This window comes from Vigna angularis, chromosome 4 (genome assembly GCF_016808095.1).
Source record: "Vigna angularis cultivar LongXiaoDou No.4 chromosome 4, ASM1680809v1, whole genome shotgun sequence".
NCBI lineage: Eukaryota > Viridiplantae > Streptophyta > Magnoliopsida > Fabales > Fabaceae > Vigna > Vigna angularis.
The window spans coordinates 9,825,568-9,842,809 of NC_068973.1; the positions used below are offsets into that span (position 1 = coordinate 9,825,568).

A 17,242-nucleotide genomic window follows, 5' to 3' on the forward strand; every position below is an offset into this window, starting at 1 on the left:
CACGTCCAACATGAAGGGGTTATTTTTTTTAAAAGATAAGAAGCAAAAGGGTTTTATTTTTTTGAGGAGAATTAGGTTAGAAAGAAGAGGCAAGAACCGGGCGAGGGATGAGAGAAAACAGAAAAGAAAGTGGTGAGTGAAGATGGAAGGAAAAAGCATAGAAAGTTAACAAGGATGAACCAAAAAATGGAGGAAGAGAGTTAGTTTAGAGTACAAAAAAGGAGGAAGAGTGCTAGCCTAGAGTAAAGGTAAGGAAGAAGAGCTAACTTTTTCTCTTTTTGGGAGGAGAATTAGGTTATAAAAAAGAAGAGACAAGAACGGGAAAGAATGAGAGGCAACAGAAAAGAAAGAAAACCGTGAGTGGAGATTGAAGGAAAAGGCATTAGAAGTTAATAAGGGAGGAGGATCGGCCAGAGGGTGAACAAAAAATAGGAAGAGAGGTGACTTAAAGTAAAGGTAAGGAGGAAAAGAGGTAAGGAGAATTAGCTTTTTCTCTTATATATTGTGTGTGATTCTTGACTCTTCATGCATTATGGGTAGGATTTAAGGAAGGAAAAAGTTAGTTTGACACGAATTAAAAAAAAAAACATTACTACTTTTAATAATATAATAATATATATTATGATTTTAAATTAAAAAATAATATAATTATAATCAAAATATTATTATTTAACCGTGTCAAATTAACGTAATTTGTATATGTGAAAGTATCACTGCTATTTAAGGAAAGGGAGAGGGTGAAGGGACAAACCCATTTTATCTAAATTCTCGTGCAATCCCATGCATCTCATTCCCTATACTAATTTCACGCATTTATAACCACTTCTCTCTTCGACGTACTCATGTACTCTTTCTCCCTTTTTCAGTGCATGAGATCACCCATCGACCCACACGGGTCCCACATAGCTAACAACCTAAGACTTCTACCAATACACAGTTCCTCATTACGTGGCCCTACACTCCAAGAAAAAACTGGAAACCCATTCTATGGGATCATCTGCACACATTCAATGATTAAGATCTTAATAGAAACATTTCTTTCTCTATTTTGGGGAGAGAGAGAAAGGAAGAGTATAGAAGAGAGGGGACAACACCTGTAAAGGGGATTGGGAATTTTGGGAAATTTGGAAATGAGGTCAGGTTATATGACCACTTGAGGTTTTTTGTGTTCCTCTCTCCTCTTTCGCCCTTTTGAGAGAAATTGTGCAGCATTGTTGGTGTGCTAATTTTTTATGGAAAGTGGTTGATTAGTAGAATTGAATCATGCAAAAAATTTGAACCTTTAACTCGGATTGATTTAATTGGTCACTTAATAAGTTAATTCAACTCGGTTTACTTAGTGAGTTGAAAAAATTTGAACCTGACCCGACTTATTACGGATTGGTGAATTAAACAGGTTGACTCACTTAATTATAAGTTTTTTTTAAATAAAAAAATTATAATTTCTTTTAATTAAAATTTAAATAAATTTCACTATAAAATGATGTTAAACAAACTTCAAAAGCAATTCAAAATAAATAAAAAATCATACAAGCGTAATCCAAAAACAAACATAAAAGGCGAACAAATAAGTTTTTAATATTGATAATTTTTGTATCACTTGTGCATTCTATAATATTAGAATCTTGAATAAATAAATCTATAATATTTTTCTCTCTTGAAACTTTTTTTTATTCCATCTACAATATAAAAAAAATATTAATTAATAATATTAAAACACAAAATAATAAATAATTAAATTAAATTAGGTGGGTTGGTGAACCAACCCGACTCATCAAGGATTCAACTCGTGTGAGCTAGGTTCTAAGGAAGCAGGTTAAAAACTAACCCGCATAAAAAAAATTACATTTTTTTCAAACCCAACCTAACTAAATTAGCTCACGAGTTACGATTATTTTTAGAATTTTTAGAGTACTATGCAAAACAAAGATTACAAGAAGATAACACTTGCTGATTTGAAGAGCCAATTTTTTTAAACAGAGGTCTTGACTGTCCTTCTCTCTTACCACGCAATTTCCAACATTTCTCCTTTTGTGTGTCTTGGCTTCTCACAATGGGTGCACCATATATTATCTTGTTGCCCTTCCACTGAGAATCAGTCATTGGGAAGATAGAAACAGAACGACAAGCTTGGGCGTCACTTGCACTCGCTGAGCCTAATTGTTCATGATCGAACACTGGGCGCTTTGGTATTGTCATTCATAATATCATGGTTCTGAGGATGTGAAGCACTAATGTGGATTCTCATTGTGATATATCATCAACGTCCTTCTTTTACTTGTGACCTCATTCTGCTTCAACTAAATTCAGATCAATCAACTCATTTGGCCTCCCATGCAAGACTGTGTGTAACATATGCAGATGTGGTCCTTTGTAGCATGTTGAATCTGTCTCTCTGGGGAAACTTTGTTATTTTGTTTTACTATGTTTTTGTGTTTTTCTAAGTTTGAAGGGTTTTTTTATGTTTGACTGGTTATGTTTGTTGATCCATAAATTAGGCAGACTACTGCCTATAAATTAATACTCTTTCAGTTCACAGAACTCATAACTCTAGAAATCATATTTAATAAACTTTACCTATGAATGGCATTTGATGCTTTTAATATATATAGTATTCAAATAAAAATAATTGATTCATTATTCCATTAAAATAGGCATTAACACAATAAATATACTAATAAATGGTCAGAGCTTATTAAACAAGACTCATTGTTAATTTTATACATGAGAGAATCTGTGAAAACAAATTAGAATCTTCAGAGAATGCTTGGAAATGGGTTCTTTTGTTATCCTTACTTTGAACCAAATTCTTCTCGGCTAATTTGCAAGTTTCCCACTAGTTTTCTAGAATAATAGTTTAAATAATAGGTTAATTATATTTTTTGTCCCTTGATTTTAGTTTTCGTCTTATCTTAAATATTGATCATATTAAGTCTTTATATTAAAAAAATGTATGAATACAATTATTTTGAATGAGGTTAATTGTTTTTAAACAGGACAAATCATATTAGATATAGTTTCTATCACCATCTTAAAATATTAGCGTGATTCATTGATTTTTACACCTTTAGATAAAGATAAACACATTTATGCATTTTCTAAAAGAAAAACTTAACCTGATCAAAGTTTAAAAAAATAATAAAAACCAAAATTACATAATTTTATTTAAATAACTGTAAAATCAATACAAAAGACACATTGCCACATGACCATCTTTTGGAAAAGAAAAATTGCAGAAGTGATTTCGTGAAATTTGATTGCTAAATTTGAACTATGATTATATATTTATTAGTAGATTCTAAGTATGATGTTGAAAACAAATTTTTGATTCATAATGTCCATCGATAAATGTGGATTGGTCGAAAACTGAAAACACGTAGTTCGATATACTTTTCAATTGTCTTCTTTTTACCTTCATTCTCAAAGCTCTGAGTTCTAAACAAAGAATTTTATTTCGATTTGATACTAGTTATCTGTCTTTCCAAAACATTTTTGATTTTGCGAGAAATTTTTTTAATACATTTGTTACATTTACCAAAAAAGTTTAATCTACCAATCATCCATGAAAACCATTTTCAAGGATCTTCCATTACTGAAGTCTCTTCTAACAACGAGAAACATTTTTTTAGTATATTCCACTCTCATCTATTACAAAATTCATCAACAAGCACAACAGAAAGTAATCGTTCTCTACTTAAAAACATCATACTAAGAGATAACATTTTCTTAAAATAAATTAATCCAAACACAATAGATGGTATATAACAGATCATATATCTCAACCAAAATCTCACTACATTACACTCACTCCGTGTCATTCTCAATTGTTCCAACATCCATAAATGCCATATATACTATAATAACTTTTCAGTCAAATAGTTATAACTCTTAACACATTCCTCTTCGGAATGTTACTATACATATATTACCTATGGTTAGTGTTACTACCGAGTAGGGTCAGCCGACCGAGCATATTTGTTCTACCTTGTTCTACCGAGCGCGCGGGGTCGATTGGCCAATTAGACCGACCGGTCACAGGAGGGTGATGGAAACTCTCCAGCCGTTGGCTGAAGACAGCTTTTGAATAACCATGAATGCATAATTAATGGTGTAACGGTTAGTGTCGAGCAGTTAAGGTGAGCATTGATTGTCATCAAGAGGTAAATTAATGGATAAGATTCTTTGAAACCATAGATAATTTCTGACTTGAGCGTCGGAGTGTTTCCTGCAGGTCATCTCCACCTTGATATTGAGCGAGGAGTAAGGAGTGAAGGAGGAAGCGAGAAGGACCGATCGGCGACGGAGGAGCATTTCCGAACGGTAGCTGCAGAAATTTCTCTCGGTCCCTTTCAGCAGAAACAGTTAGTAATTCTGCCTATCTGTGGTTAGCATCAGCTGCAAAATGTACTGTTGAACTCGTTGTGGTCGGCCATAATGATATTTGCTCATTATATCACAGTATTTTTATTCAGTGGCATTTGTCTTCCTCTCATACCTTATCCACTGTACCATTTGGTGATACATGGGGAAGAACCACATCTGAATTACTGAGAATGTGAAGTATGGTATAAGTGTTGAGATCGCCACAAAGAATGTCACAGCCCAAAAGGAAGGAGATGTGGCGAGAGTTTCAATGAAGACTTGATAAACATTTGTAGAAAATTTTGGAGGCATTGCTCCATATGCCAGGAGGAAAAGATACCAGAAAGCAATGGAACCCCAGATAAAAATATGTTGTATCAAGGTGAAATAACGTATAGCAAGTGCCATCTGCAAGTTCACCACCCAAACCACGCAAGTATACATTGTCACGCCCAGCATATCCCTTCCGGCCGTTCTTCCCTCCTCATCAAAGGCCTGAGGCTCAATTGCTTTTGTGCAGAAGAAGAATATCATTGTGGCATTAATAAATCCATTAAGCATCCAACTAAGTACTATACGCCAGCTAAAGAGGACATTTTGCACCCCTTCTTGGTATAAGATCGGAAACTGCAAAATTAAACAGAAATAACCATGAATGATCAATCACTCAGCAGATAAAACAAGTTTATGCTCGTTTAATTTACTTCAGATATAATGACCAAGGGGAATTTATCTATTACGCAACATACAAGAGACTACTGTGTTTAAACAGTATTACTAACTTTGAAATGGGATTCCTAGGTGCTGTTAATGTCAGGACAAAATTGCAACATGAAGGTGAAAGCTAAGTTGATCTGGCAGAAATCAATGCATAGCAGTTGTACAAATTTACGCAAGAGTTTTGCTATCTTTTCTTTCCTTTTATTTGGTGAGTTTTATTGTTTTTTATTTAAATAAAAAAACAGCATTTTAACACGACAACAATGAAGTTTTTTGTTTCTCAGATATTAATAGAAACATGACAGCATATTAATACCTGTTTGGATCATATTTTTGTCACCGTATAAGTGACAATTAGTGTTTGAGGCAAGAAAAGAGGAAGGAGAAATGTTCTCCATTTTGGAAATAGCCATTTGAAGGGCTTGAGAATTTGAAACAAATATTCTTAGATGTTAAACACAACATACCTTCAGGCAGTACCTGGCAGATACATCCTGGTCAAGGACCCCAAGGGCAATTACAGGAAGTGACGAAAAGAAGACACTATAGAGAGACAAAAACCAGTCATTGTATGCAGGCTGTCCAGAGAATGATGCATACACCTCATACAAGAATAGGGTGAATCCAAATGTGATGTGATGTTCTTAAAGAAAAAATAGCATATCTGCCAGAAGAATAAAAAAGTTAATATAACCATTAAAGCTTTCAGATCAGAACATCCTTCACGGCCTAAATCTATAGAATGCTGAGATCCAGTTTGAGTGGCAATACCATTGATGACATCCTCCGGTAACACCAATGTCCATGTACAAGAAGTAATCTTTCCAAATACTTGAACTGCGCAATTGCAATATCACTAGACATGACGGCCTAGGGGAAAAAGGATACAAATCAAAAACTTTTGCTAAGACAGGATATGAACGTGAAAAATCAATCTTAAACATCGCATGCTCTAGAAATCCTGTTTCCTAATATCTAAACCAGTAGCTCCAAAATCCTAGGTTGTTCATGTGACTTGTGAGCTTAAGGAAAGAATTCATGGAAAAACATGTGTATGGGTATTCCAGTATTTGAAAGAAATAACATGCATGGGAAGCTGATTCATACCGAGCAACACTTCAACAAAATGCAAATTACATAGAGCAACTTGCAACTGAACACGGAAACACGGAAGTAAGTGCCTAACAGCTGTGGGAGGATAGCAATTCTAAGGCAGCATGGGAAAATTTCTAAAGCGGAGCACTAGAGCAGCTTCAAATTAAGTATGGTCTAGCTATACAGAGACGATGAGAGAATACTGCAAGTATTAGCTTAGTGGAGGTTGGCTTTGGTAGAGATCTCATGTACTCAAATTCCTAGAAAAAAGACGTGTTCATTCTTTCTCTAATTTCTAACTGTTACCTGACAGAAACTTTGACATCAAGCAACCAACCCCTTCCAAAGAGATAAAGAAAAGTTTGAGAGGGAAAGAAAGAAAAGGAAAGAAACAGAATAATAAAACCTATAATATCGATTAAGGGTTAAAAAAACTAAGCAACAGACAAGCATGCATTGTCTTTTTCTATCTTCTGGAAGGAAAAATGTAAAACTCCATATAAAAGCAGTTATTGTAAAGCCACTTTATTCCCAAAACTTGAATGTACTAATCCATGAATTATAAATTTAATTGTCAGCATTGTAAAGCACATTCACCCAAAATAAACTCGATGAAAGAAGATCTTATGAGAATTTAGAATATTTTAAGAGAACCATCTTGTTATATGTTCAATGTAATTACGTGGAGCCTTCGATATGCAAACTACATCTATACATTTATTTTACCTTCACAACAGCCATCTTGTCTCCAACCTTTTCTAACGCTTGAATTTCTGGAATATCCAAATGAATTATAATTTGTTTCATTCCTTGTCTAAGCAAGCGACAAGAGAAACTGCATTTGAAAATTATGTCAAACACAAAATCCAACATAAAAAAAAAGCATAATCACAATATTGTACCCAATATTGATGGCAGTCTCCATTTTATCTCCAGTCAAAACCCAAATCTTAATCTTAGCTTGGGCTAGCTTGTCGATACAATCAGGAACCTAGCAAAACAATATTGTTAGGCTTATTATCGGAGTCGCATTCCAATGGATATATCTTCATATGTTAACATTTTTTTCTAAACTACCCCATTTTGGAGCTTGTCCTCTACAGCAGTGGCACCAAGAAGGATTAGATTCCTCTCAATCGTATCCAATAATTCTTCAATCAGTGTTTCCCGGTCTTCTGAGACTTAATTTTTTACTTCAGACAATTTACCATCAAACTCCTTGTATTCTTCTTCATCAAGTTCACGATAAGAAAGAATTAGAGTCCTTAGACCTGCATCAGCATATTGATGCACATGTTCCATTGTTTTCTATGGGAATAAAATCTACTACAATTATTTGTATTTATTGCAATCAATTACATGAAATGGACTTTATTGTGTAGTCCATACACACGATGTTCAGCATTTCTTCCATCTATTTTTGTCTCTTTCAACAACCACAATTAAGCTAACTTTACAACACTCTCCCTCATGCTTGTGACTATCGAACTGAAGCGTAGCAATGCAGGTGACCAACAATGGATCTTGGATAAATTCTAATATCATCTTAGAGCTTGGGCTTGAGCTTTATTTAACCTCAAAAACTTGCTCAAGTGGTCAAGGTGTTCACCATGTATACACTCTATTTTATTTAAGTCATATCTTTAGTCAATGTAAACTAATCTCCCGAGAAGAATGAGATAGAAAAACCCTAAAAGTAGAAGATGGAAGCTCCCGCATCCAAATTTGTCTTCAGAGGGTAAAAGAAACTGAAATACTAATTGGACACAACCAAGAGTACACAACAAAAACACAATACACTCATAACCTACCAGATTCCTATGAAAAGAACTGCTATGATACCAAAAATGTAACATCCTAAAAATATAACATTAAAATATAATAGAGTTATCGCATAATTAATAAGATAGAATTGTCGACAAAACGAGGAATAAAAGTTTCATCATAGTTATACAAAACATAACTATAAATTTAACTTCGTATAGTCCAATTTAGAACAAAAACTATAAATCTAGAAAATAGTCTATAGAGGACTAAACATTCGTTGTCCCGCCATCCAACAGCTGCTCCACAAATATCTCTTTACCCTCTGCTCATACCTACCGGATGAACATAGCCAAGAATCACATAGTAAAAGAAAATACAACCAAACACAAACAAAAGGGTAAGCTAGTGTAAACAGAAAATATCATAAAATGACTAAAATTTCTACATAGATCATCAAACCAAACCAAGTATACAAACGTTCTAGAAACATAAAATTTGCACAAGCCTGACGCATTCGGATATAGTATGAATATCAAGTTATAGTGGTTCTTGCACTTGTAATGGTAATAATGCTGGCTCAATCCAAGCTACCATACAAGGTTAGTCCATTTCAATTGTCTTTGACCAAAACAAGGTCCCTAGACAAGGACCTCCTACTATTCTCACTACATGACTCATCACTCTCTAATTGAGCATGGATGATCATTAGAATGTAGGATGAACCCCAAACTTAACTCAGCCCATTCATACCAACAACACTTATTGGGCACCGCCATGTAATCTCTCCACGAGGATCATGGAAATAGGTCCCTCAATACCATTCACTTGATCCACAACATACTTATCATTAATCATCATATAAATATCACATATTCAAAGTATTTCGAGGATAAAAATTCATTTGTAATAATATGGAAATAATAATCACACAATAACACAATTTTTGTCATAATAACTTGATAACCAAACTTAGACACGGAAAACAACCTTGAAACCGTCACCAACATCTCTAGAAGGGTCCAACCCCCCCTCCCCCCCAAACGACCTAAAGAACGTTCAAAACAGATGTCTGAAACCTAAAATTCGAGATTCCCCACAACTTAGTTTCTGTAGACAACTCCTCACCAGACTACTCTTACCTAGACGATCCCTTACCAGACGACCCCTTACCAGACAATTTCTTACCAGACGACCCCTTACCAGACGATCTCTTACCAGACGACTTCTTGTCAAAACGATCTCTTACCAGACGAATCCTCAACAGACAACTCCTCACCAAACGACTCCAGACAACTCCTTGTCAAATGACTCTTTGTCAGATGACTCATTGCCAGACGATTTCTTACCAGACGACCCCTTACCAGACGATCTCTTACCCATACGATCTACCATATTTTTGTACAATAAAAGACTAACGAAGTCTTAAATGATCCTAAGACAGTTCCCAAAACTGCAGACTTTTCCCACAATCATGATCTTAAAATCTTAGCTATTAAAATCCTCACTTTTATGCCAAAAACTTACTCTTCTTTTAATTTATTCCATACCCAAGTTTTTTAACCACACATCAGCTCAAACTCATTAAATCAAACATTCACAAATTTATCAATAAACAAACTTTAACGGCAGCAAATCAAACACGTAAGGTTTTATGTTTGAGTTGTTATGTTTTATGGTTCATATAACTCTAGAAATCATTTAATAGACTTTATCTATTTATAGCATTTGGTGCTTTTAACATGTAGTATTCAAATAAATATAATTGATTCATTATTCCACTAAAATAGACATTAAGACAATAGATATGTAATAAATGGTTTCAGTTTATTAAACAAGATTCATTGTTAATTTTAAACAAAAGAGAATTTGTGAAAACAAATGCATACACCAGCTGGTACAAGAATAGGGTGAATCCAAATGTGATGTTCTTAAAGAAAAAAAAACATATATATCAGCGAGATGAATAAACAAGTTAATATAACTATTGAAGCTTTCATATTAGAACATCCTTCAGAGCACAAATCTATGGAATGCTGAGATAAAGTTTGAGTGGTAACACCAATGTCCATGTACAAGAAGTAATCTTTCCAAATACTGCAAACTGTGCAATTGCAATATCACTATAGACATGACTGCTAAGAGGAGAAAGGATAGAAAAAAAAAACTTTTACTAAAACAGGATACGAACATGAAAAATCTATTTTAAAAATTTGAATAGTATGTCAATTTTTTATATTAAATTAACAATTTTGTATTTATAATAAATAAAAAATATCTATAATTAAATTGTAAAAATTATTTATATTTTTTTGTAATTATAATTTTATCATTTTTTATTATTACAAGAAAGTAAATACAGTTACGGACAGTGCAGGTATTTTCACAAATGATAATAATTAAATTTGTTATGACAAGTCATCTAATCAAATCTGGTTTTAAAGTTTGTTAAATGTTGTATGCATAAATGATATCCGTTGAAAGTTACTCAAACAAACTTTGCCTAAACGTTTATGCATATACTATGCCTAAAAGTTTCTAAACATAAAATGTATAAATGCTTAAGAAACATCTAATACTTTAATATATGTACGAAATAATATTCTTTTTTGCAAAGCTTTTTTTAAAAGTTATGCATTGAATAAGAAGAACATTAACCCTTTATTCACTTGAATGGATTTGATAAATTTTGTTATTGTTTATTTAAGTAAATTTGGAGGTAAGTGAGAGTGAATTTGAAAGCAACATTTGTGAGAATTAATGTAAGATTTGATTGATTTAACAGATTAAAATAATTTACTTCCAAATTCATATTATTTCAACTTCATGCTTCCGAATTGTCCAATTAATTATACAGTCTTGAATTCGATGATTCATTTGGATTACCAAATCTGGAACTGAACTAAAATTACACAAACACAAAGCACCCACCACGACCATACCCATACCAGAATCCTATTGAATAACTAAGAAAGCTATAAAACAAATCATACCTCTTTTGAAGTTAAACAAAATCTTGGGTGTTGGATTTTGGTTGTTGGATTTTTTTCTAAACACGAAAAAGAACAAAGACAAAAAATAAGAATGAAAAAATAAAAAAGATGAAGTACAATAACGAAGTGAGGTGAGGGGTGAAGATAGTGTTAGAAGAAAGGAGAAGAATACCATTTTATTTCTTCTTTATTTTAATAACATTTCATAAGAATAAAAGCGAGATTATAACAATATTTTAAAATTTCTCTATAACTTCAAATATTTTAAAATAATTATTAATTATCTTTATTGTAAATATCATCTAATTTATCATAGCCAAAATTTTAAATTAGGTATAATAGATAGATTTCGTCACTGAATAATCATTAATTTCACAAATATCAAATCTATAGAATATTCTATAACAGATAACATGTTAATTAAAATGATAAAATTATGTAAGATAAATTATTTTTAAATTAGGAACTTCTCATTAATATTATAAAATAATATTAACATTATAAATTAATAAGTGATATTTATTAGTATCTATTTAATAAAAATTATCACATATATTAATTAATTTATATTATTATTATTATTATTATTATTATAATTTTATGACTTGGATTATTTAAATTTAAATTATAAAAGTTATATTTTATTCTTATAATTTCTGTTATCATTATTATTAATATAAATCTTAAATTATAATAAGAACTAGAAATGATACAAATAGAATAAATAAAATTTTGTTATAAAATACAGAAGTGGTGAATTGTTCAACACATTTGTTTCCAAATATTTAGCATAGAACATTCATAGAATTTATTTATTTATTTGCATGTACAAGAGTTGTCCAATCATGATATCTTTTGCAATATAAAATAATATTTTTATAACATATAGCCGGTAACTTTCTTAACTTATTGTTCGCAAGGGCAACTCCATCTAAAAAACACCCTATTTTCACACTGCAAACCCTGGAAACTGTAACGAGTAAGGCTTAAAATCACATGGTGGGTGACACGTCATAAAGAATGATGTGTCCCACACCAATATTTTGGAAGTAAGACCAAGAGACTTAAACAAAAAATGAGTGATTTTAGGGTTATAGATTTGGGTTATTAAAGTAAAGAGGATGCGCATTCCTCTTTAATTAATCACTTTCATGTTGCAATCACCTAGTAAGCTACGAATAATGATATTGTGATACATTTTTTAATTCATTTTATATAGGTTATAAAGATAAAATGATAAGAAAAATGTAAATTTTTATATTATTTTAAAAAAAAGAGAATAAAAAATAAGTAAGAATAATATTAAATTGAATGTTAAACATTCAGGTGCATGAAATAATTTTTACTTATACCTCCTCTTTTCACACTACAAATTCAACTCCTTCTTCTCATAACGACTCGTGGAGTAAGAAACACACTCTTCTTTCTCCAAGTGAAAATATCCCTCTTTCGTGAATGTTGCGTGTGAACCCCACACCAATATTGTGAAGGTAAGGGAAGAGACTTAAACCAAAACGAGTGATGTTAGGATTATAAGGGTATTTTTCAGCATCAACCCATTTGTTTCACTTTACGAGGCCACTTGCATGTTGCATACAACAACCAAATGGTTCTAGCATTGAGTCATTACATACAAAAGTTTGCAAATCATGATTTCTTTTGCAATATAAAATAATATTTTCGTGCTTCTCTTTTTTCTTCCCATAATGACTCATACTGGAAACACCGTCTTCTTTCTCCAAGTGAAAACATCCCTCTTCTCTAATCTTTTCACTTTTCCTTCTGTCACCATGAAGAACAAAGGTTATACTATACTAATGGCCGAATTGGCTTCAATAGGTATTAAGTATGGAGGTTCAGACACCAACCCCTTCCAACATTCAACTCCAACTTCAATAGGTATTAATTTGAAATTAGGAATTTCAAATTAATATTATAAAATAATATAAACTTTATAAATTAATAAATGATATTTATTAGTATTTATTTAATAAAAATTATTACATATTTTAATTAATTTATATTATTTATAATAATTTTATGACTAAGAATATTTAAATTTAAATTATAAAAGTTATATTTTATTCTTATAATTTTATTACTATTATTATTAATATAAGTCTTAAATTATAATAAGAACTAGAAATGATACAAATAGAATAAAGAAAAACATTTTATTATAAAATATAGAAGTAGTGAAGTGTTCAACACTGTTGTTTCCAAATATTTAGCCAGTGTCATCCGTGACGACACTCATAGAATTTATCCATTTTTATATTTTTATATATCTATTAATATTTATACATATTTTTTTAATTTTAAATTTAATCTTTTAAAAAAATAAATTTAAATGATTTACATGAATATATAAAATTAAGAATATAATTAAGCTTGTGTGAGATAGGATGTGACTGCACTAGTAAAATAAACTTTTTAAATCTCTAAATTTAAGTCTGTTTATAAAAAATAGAGACTTAAAAGCTATACCGTGGCAGTTTGGTAAATAAAATCTTTGAATTTAATGTTTTTCAGAAGAAAATTGTAAAGAACAAAAAGTAAACCCGAACATAAAGTAAACATGGTGGGCGGGTTCTTCTTGGTGAGCGTTTCTCTAGTGGGCGTTCCTCTTGGTGGGCGATTCTCTCTTCTCTCAAGTGCATGATTTTTCTTTGCCCTTCTGTCTTTCATCCCCTTATGAAAATGCTTCCTCTATTTTCACTTGGCATCTCAATTTCTCTCCCTTCCTTCTCTCTGCATTATTCATTTTCATCTCACTTCTTGTCCTCCATTTTCATAGACACCATGAAGAACAAAGGTTATACAATTCTGATGGCGTTGGAATTGACTTCAATAGGTATTAAGTATGGAGGTTTAAACAACAACCCCTTCCAACATTCAACTCCAACTGTGCTGCTCTTCCTCACAGCAGCGTGTTCTCACGTACTTGCTTCCACAGCTCAAACCAACTGGCCAACTATTTTCATATTCAACTTCTCTGGTGTAATTGGATGTGAAGCACTTATGTGGATTCTCATTGCTCCTGAGGTTTTATGGTGGTATATCATCAACGTCCCTCTTTTACTTCTCTCCTTCTACTTCAACTACAACCACATCAATGAACTCATTCCTGACACAACTCTTTTACTTGTGACCTTGTGCTTCAACTACAACCAGATCAAAGAACTCATTCGTTGCAGGACTCACCGCCCAAATCGGGTCTCCCGTGCAAGACTTTGTGTGTAAGATATACAGGTGTGGTATACTTTGTACAATGTTCAATCTGTTTCTGGGGAGATTTTGTCTTTATGTTATGTTTTTATGGTTAAGTTTCCACGTAGACAAATTTTGTCATTTTGTACAAGTGGTGGTGTACCACTGCCTGCAGTTCACAACATTGATAAGTCAAACAATCATATTTAATAAATCTTATCCATTTATAGTATTGGATACTTTCAATATATAATATCCAAATAAAAACAATTGATTCACTGTTCAACTCATAAATGTAATAAATGGTCATAGTTTATTAAACAAGATTCATTGTTAATCTGAAAACAAATTAGAATTTTAGGATATGGGGAAGTGCAAAGTATTCAGGCTAGGATGATAAAAAGGTCAAATTGTTATATTTTTGTTAAAATAGGATGGTTTATAGATCAAATATAAAAATAATATATAATTACCCAGGTTTCTACTAAAAAGATAAAAATAAAAGTTGTTAATAAACGGACTATAAATTACTCTGTAACAATATTTTAATAATCTCTAGTATCTTAATTATATATAATGATAATAATTAATTGTTATGTCCATTTATAACAATATTTTAAAACTTCAATATAATTTCAAATATTTTAAAATGAATATTAATTATCTTTATTGTAAATATCATCTAATTTATCATGGTCAAAATTTTAAATTAGATAGATAGATTTCCTCACTGAATAATCATTAATTTCAAATATCAAATCTATACAACATTCTATAACAAATAACACGTTAATTAAAATGATAAAATTATGTAAGAGAAAACATTTTTAAATTAGGAACTTCTCATTAATATAATAAAATAACATTAACATTTTAAATTAATAAGTGGTATTTATTAGTATTTATTTAATAAAAATTATTACATATATTAATTAATTTATATTATTATTATAATAGTTTTATGACTAAGATGATTTAAATTTAAATTATAAAAGTTATATATTATTCTTATAATTTCTATTATAATTATAATTAATATAAATCTTAAAATTATAATGATAACTAGAAATGATACAAATCGAATAAAGAAAAACATTTTATTATAAAATACAGAAGTGGTGAATTGTTCAACACATTTGTTTCCAAATATTTAGCATAGATCATAGAATTTATTTAGTTTTATATTTGTAGATATCTATAAATGTCTACAAATATCTTTATTTTTTAATTTTAAATTTAATCTTTTAAAAAAAATTAAAATAAAAAAAACAAAAGTGAGACTTTGACATGGCATGTCTACTTCTAGATTCAACTGTGGGTCTCACATTTTTTAATATTTATTAAAAGTAAAAAGGTGAAGAAAAAAATTGAAAAAAATAAGTATCATGTTTTTGCCACTAGAAAGTCAACGGTGTGTATAAAGACTTTCCATATTTTGGTGTAACATTTCCAAAGCAAAATCTCAGTACACTTTCACTTCCAATATAAGGCTTTTTTTGCACACGTTTCCTTCCCTCCGCGTTTCCTTCCATCCGCACTATTCATTTTGATCTTCTCCGGCTTCTCTTTTCTCACTAAATACCTTCCCATGCTTTCCATAACGACTCATACTGGAAACACCATCTTCTTTCTCCAATTGAAAACATCCCTCTTCTCTCTTTTTCTTCTGTCACCATGAAGAACAAAGGTTATAGTATTCTGATGGCGTTGGAACTGACTTCAATAGGTATTAAGTATGGAGGTTTAAACACCAACCCCTTCCAACATTCAACTCCAACTGTGTTGCTCTTCCTCACAGCAGCATGTTCTCACGTACTTGCTTCAACAGCTCAAACGAACCGGCCAACTATTTTCATATTCAACGTCTCTGGTGTAGTTGGATGCGAAGCACTTCTGTGGATTCTCATTGCTCCTGAGTTTTTATGGTGGTATATCATCAACGTCCCTCCTTTACTTCTCTCCTTCTACTTCAATTACAACCACATCAACGAACTCATTCGTGCCATTCTTTTACTTGTGACCTTGTGCTCCAAGTACAATCAAATCAAAGAATTCATTCGTGGCATGACCCATCACCCAAATCGAGTCTCCCGTACAAGACTTTGTGTGTAAGATATGCAGGTGTTGTAAATTTCTACAATGTTCAATCTGTCTCTGGGTATGTTTTTATGTTTTTCTATGTTGTAAGGGTTTTATGTTTCACTTATGTTTGTTTGTCCATAAATTATGGAATACCACTGCTAACACTGTTCAGTTCCCAGAATTGATAGCTCAAAATATCATATTCAATAAATTTTACCTATTTATACCATTGGATGCTTTTTCAACAATATCCAAATAAAACAATTGATTCATTATTCACTGAAATAGACATTAACACAATAGATATATTAGTAAATGTAATAAATGGTCAGAGTTTATTAAACAAAAATGGTCAAATTGTTCTACTTTTGCTAAAATAGGATGGTTTATAGATCAAATATAAAAACAATATATAATTACCCAGGTTTCTATACTAAAAAGATAAAAATAAAAGTTGTTAATAAACAAACTACAAATTGTACTAAAGTCAAAGAAAATTCAAGATGAAAATAATAAAAACAATTAATATTTTAGTTGCTGTTTTTTTTCATTCTCGTCGAGATAAACAATTTTTTTTAAAATAATAGTAGAATGACATATATTTACATTTATTTAATATAAAAAGTAAAATAATCATAAATAAATGAACTTTTATATCAGAAAAGAATATATGTAAAAAAGACAATGTTAAATAAATGTCAAAAAATATTTTTTTTAAAATACTATGACAGTAGATTGAGGTGGATCAGCATTTTTATTTTTACTTTTAAAATAAAAAATTAATTTTCATTTTTTTTATATTTAATAAATATATTTTTTTTCTCAATTTTATCCATCTAAGAATGAACCTAATTGTGTCGATATTCTCCCCTTTGCTATTTCAAGATTAATTAAATAATACTTTTAGTTATATAAAAATTGAAAAATAAGCATTACATTATCAAGTATTTAATGCAAAAAATATTTTCTAAAGTATCAATGAAAAATTATTATTACTCAAACTACTAGTATCATAT

At 30.9% G+C, this 17,242-nt stretch overlaps 1 protein-coding gene and 1 long non-coding RNA gene across 2 annotated transcripts in view; both read right to left on the reverse strand.

The window, feature by feature from the left end:
• Nucleotides 1-4,385: 4,385 nt before the first annotated feature.
• Nucleotides 4,386-17,242, reverse strand: part of LOC108330204 (phospholipid-transporting ATPase 10) — a 39,138-nt gene continuing 26,281 nt past the window's right edge. The window contains 4 exon segments of the mRNA XM_052876425.1: nt 4,386-4,989; nt 5,550-5,717; nt 5,720-5,746; nt 5,854-5,952. Coding sequence (XP_052732385.1) covers nt 4,465-4,989; nt 5,550-5,717; nt 5,720-5,746; nt 5,854-5,952 — 819 coding nt within the window. The 3' untranslated portion in view covers nt 4,386-4,464.
• Nucleotides 6,901-7,435, reverse strand: LOC108330208 (uncharacterized). The gene is made up of 3 exons (XR_008248581.1): nt 7,255-7,435; nt 7,080-7,168; nt 6,901-7,012 (listed from the first exon to the last, which is right to left on the reverse strand). It is a non-coding gene; the product is annotated as an uncharacterized LOC108330208 (long non-coding RNA).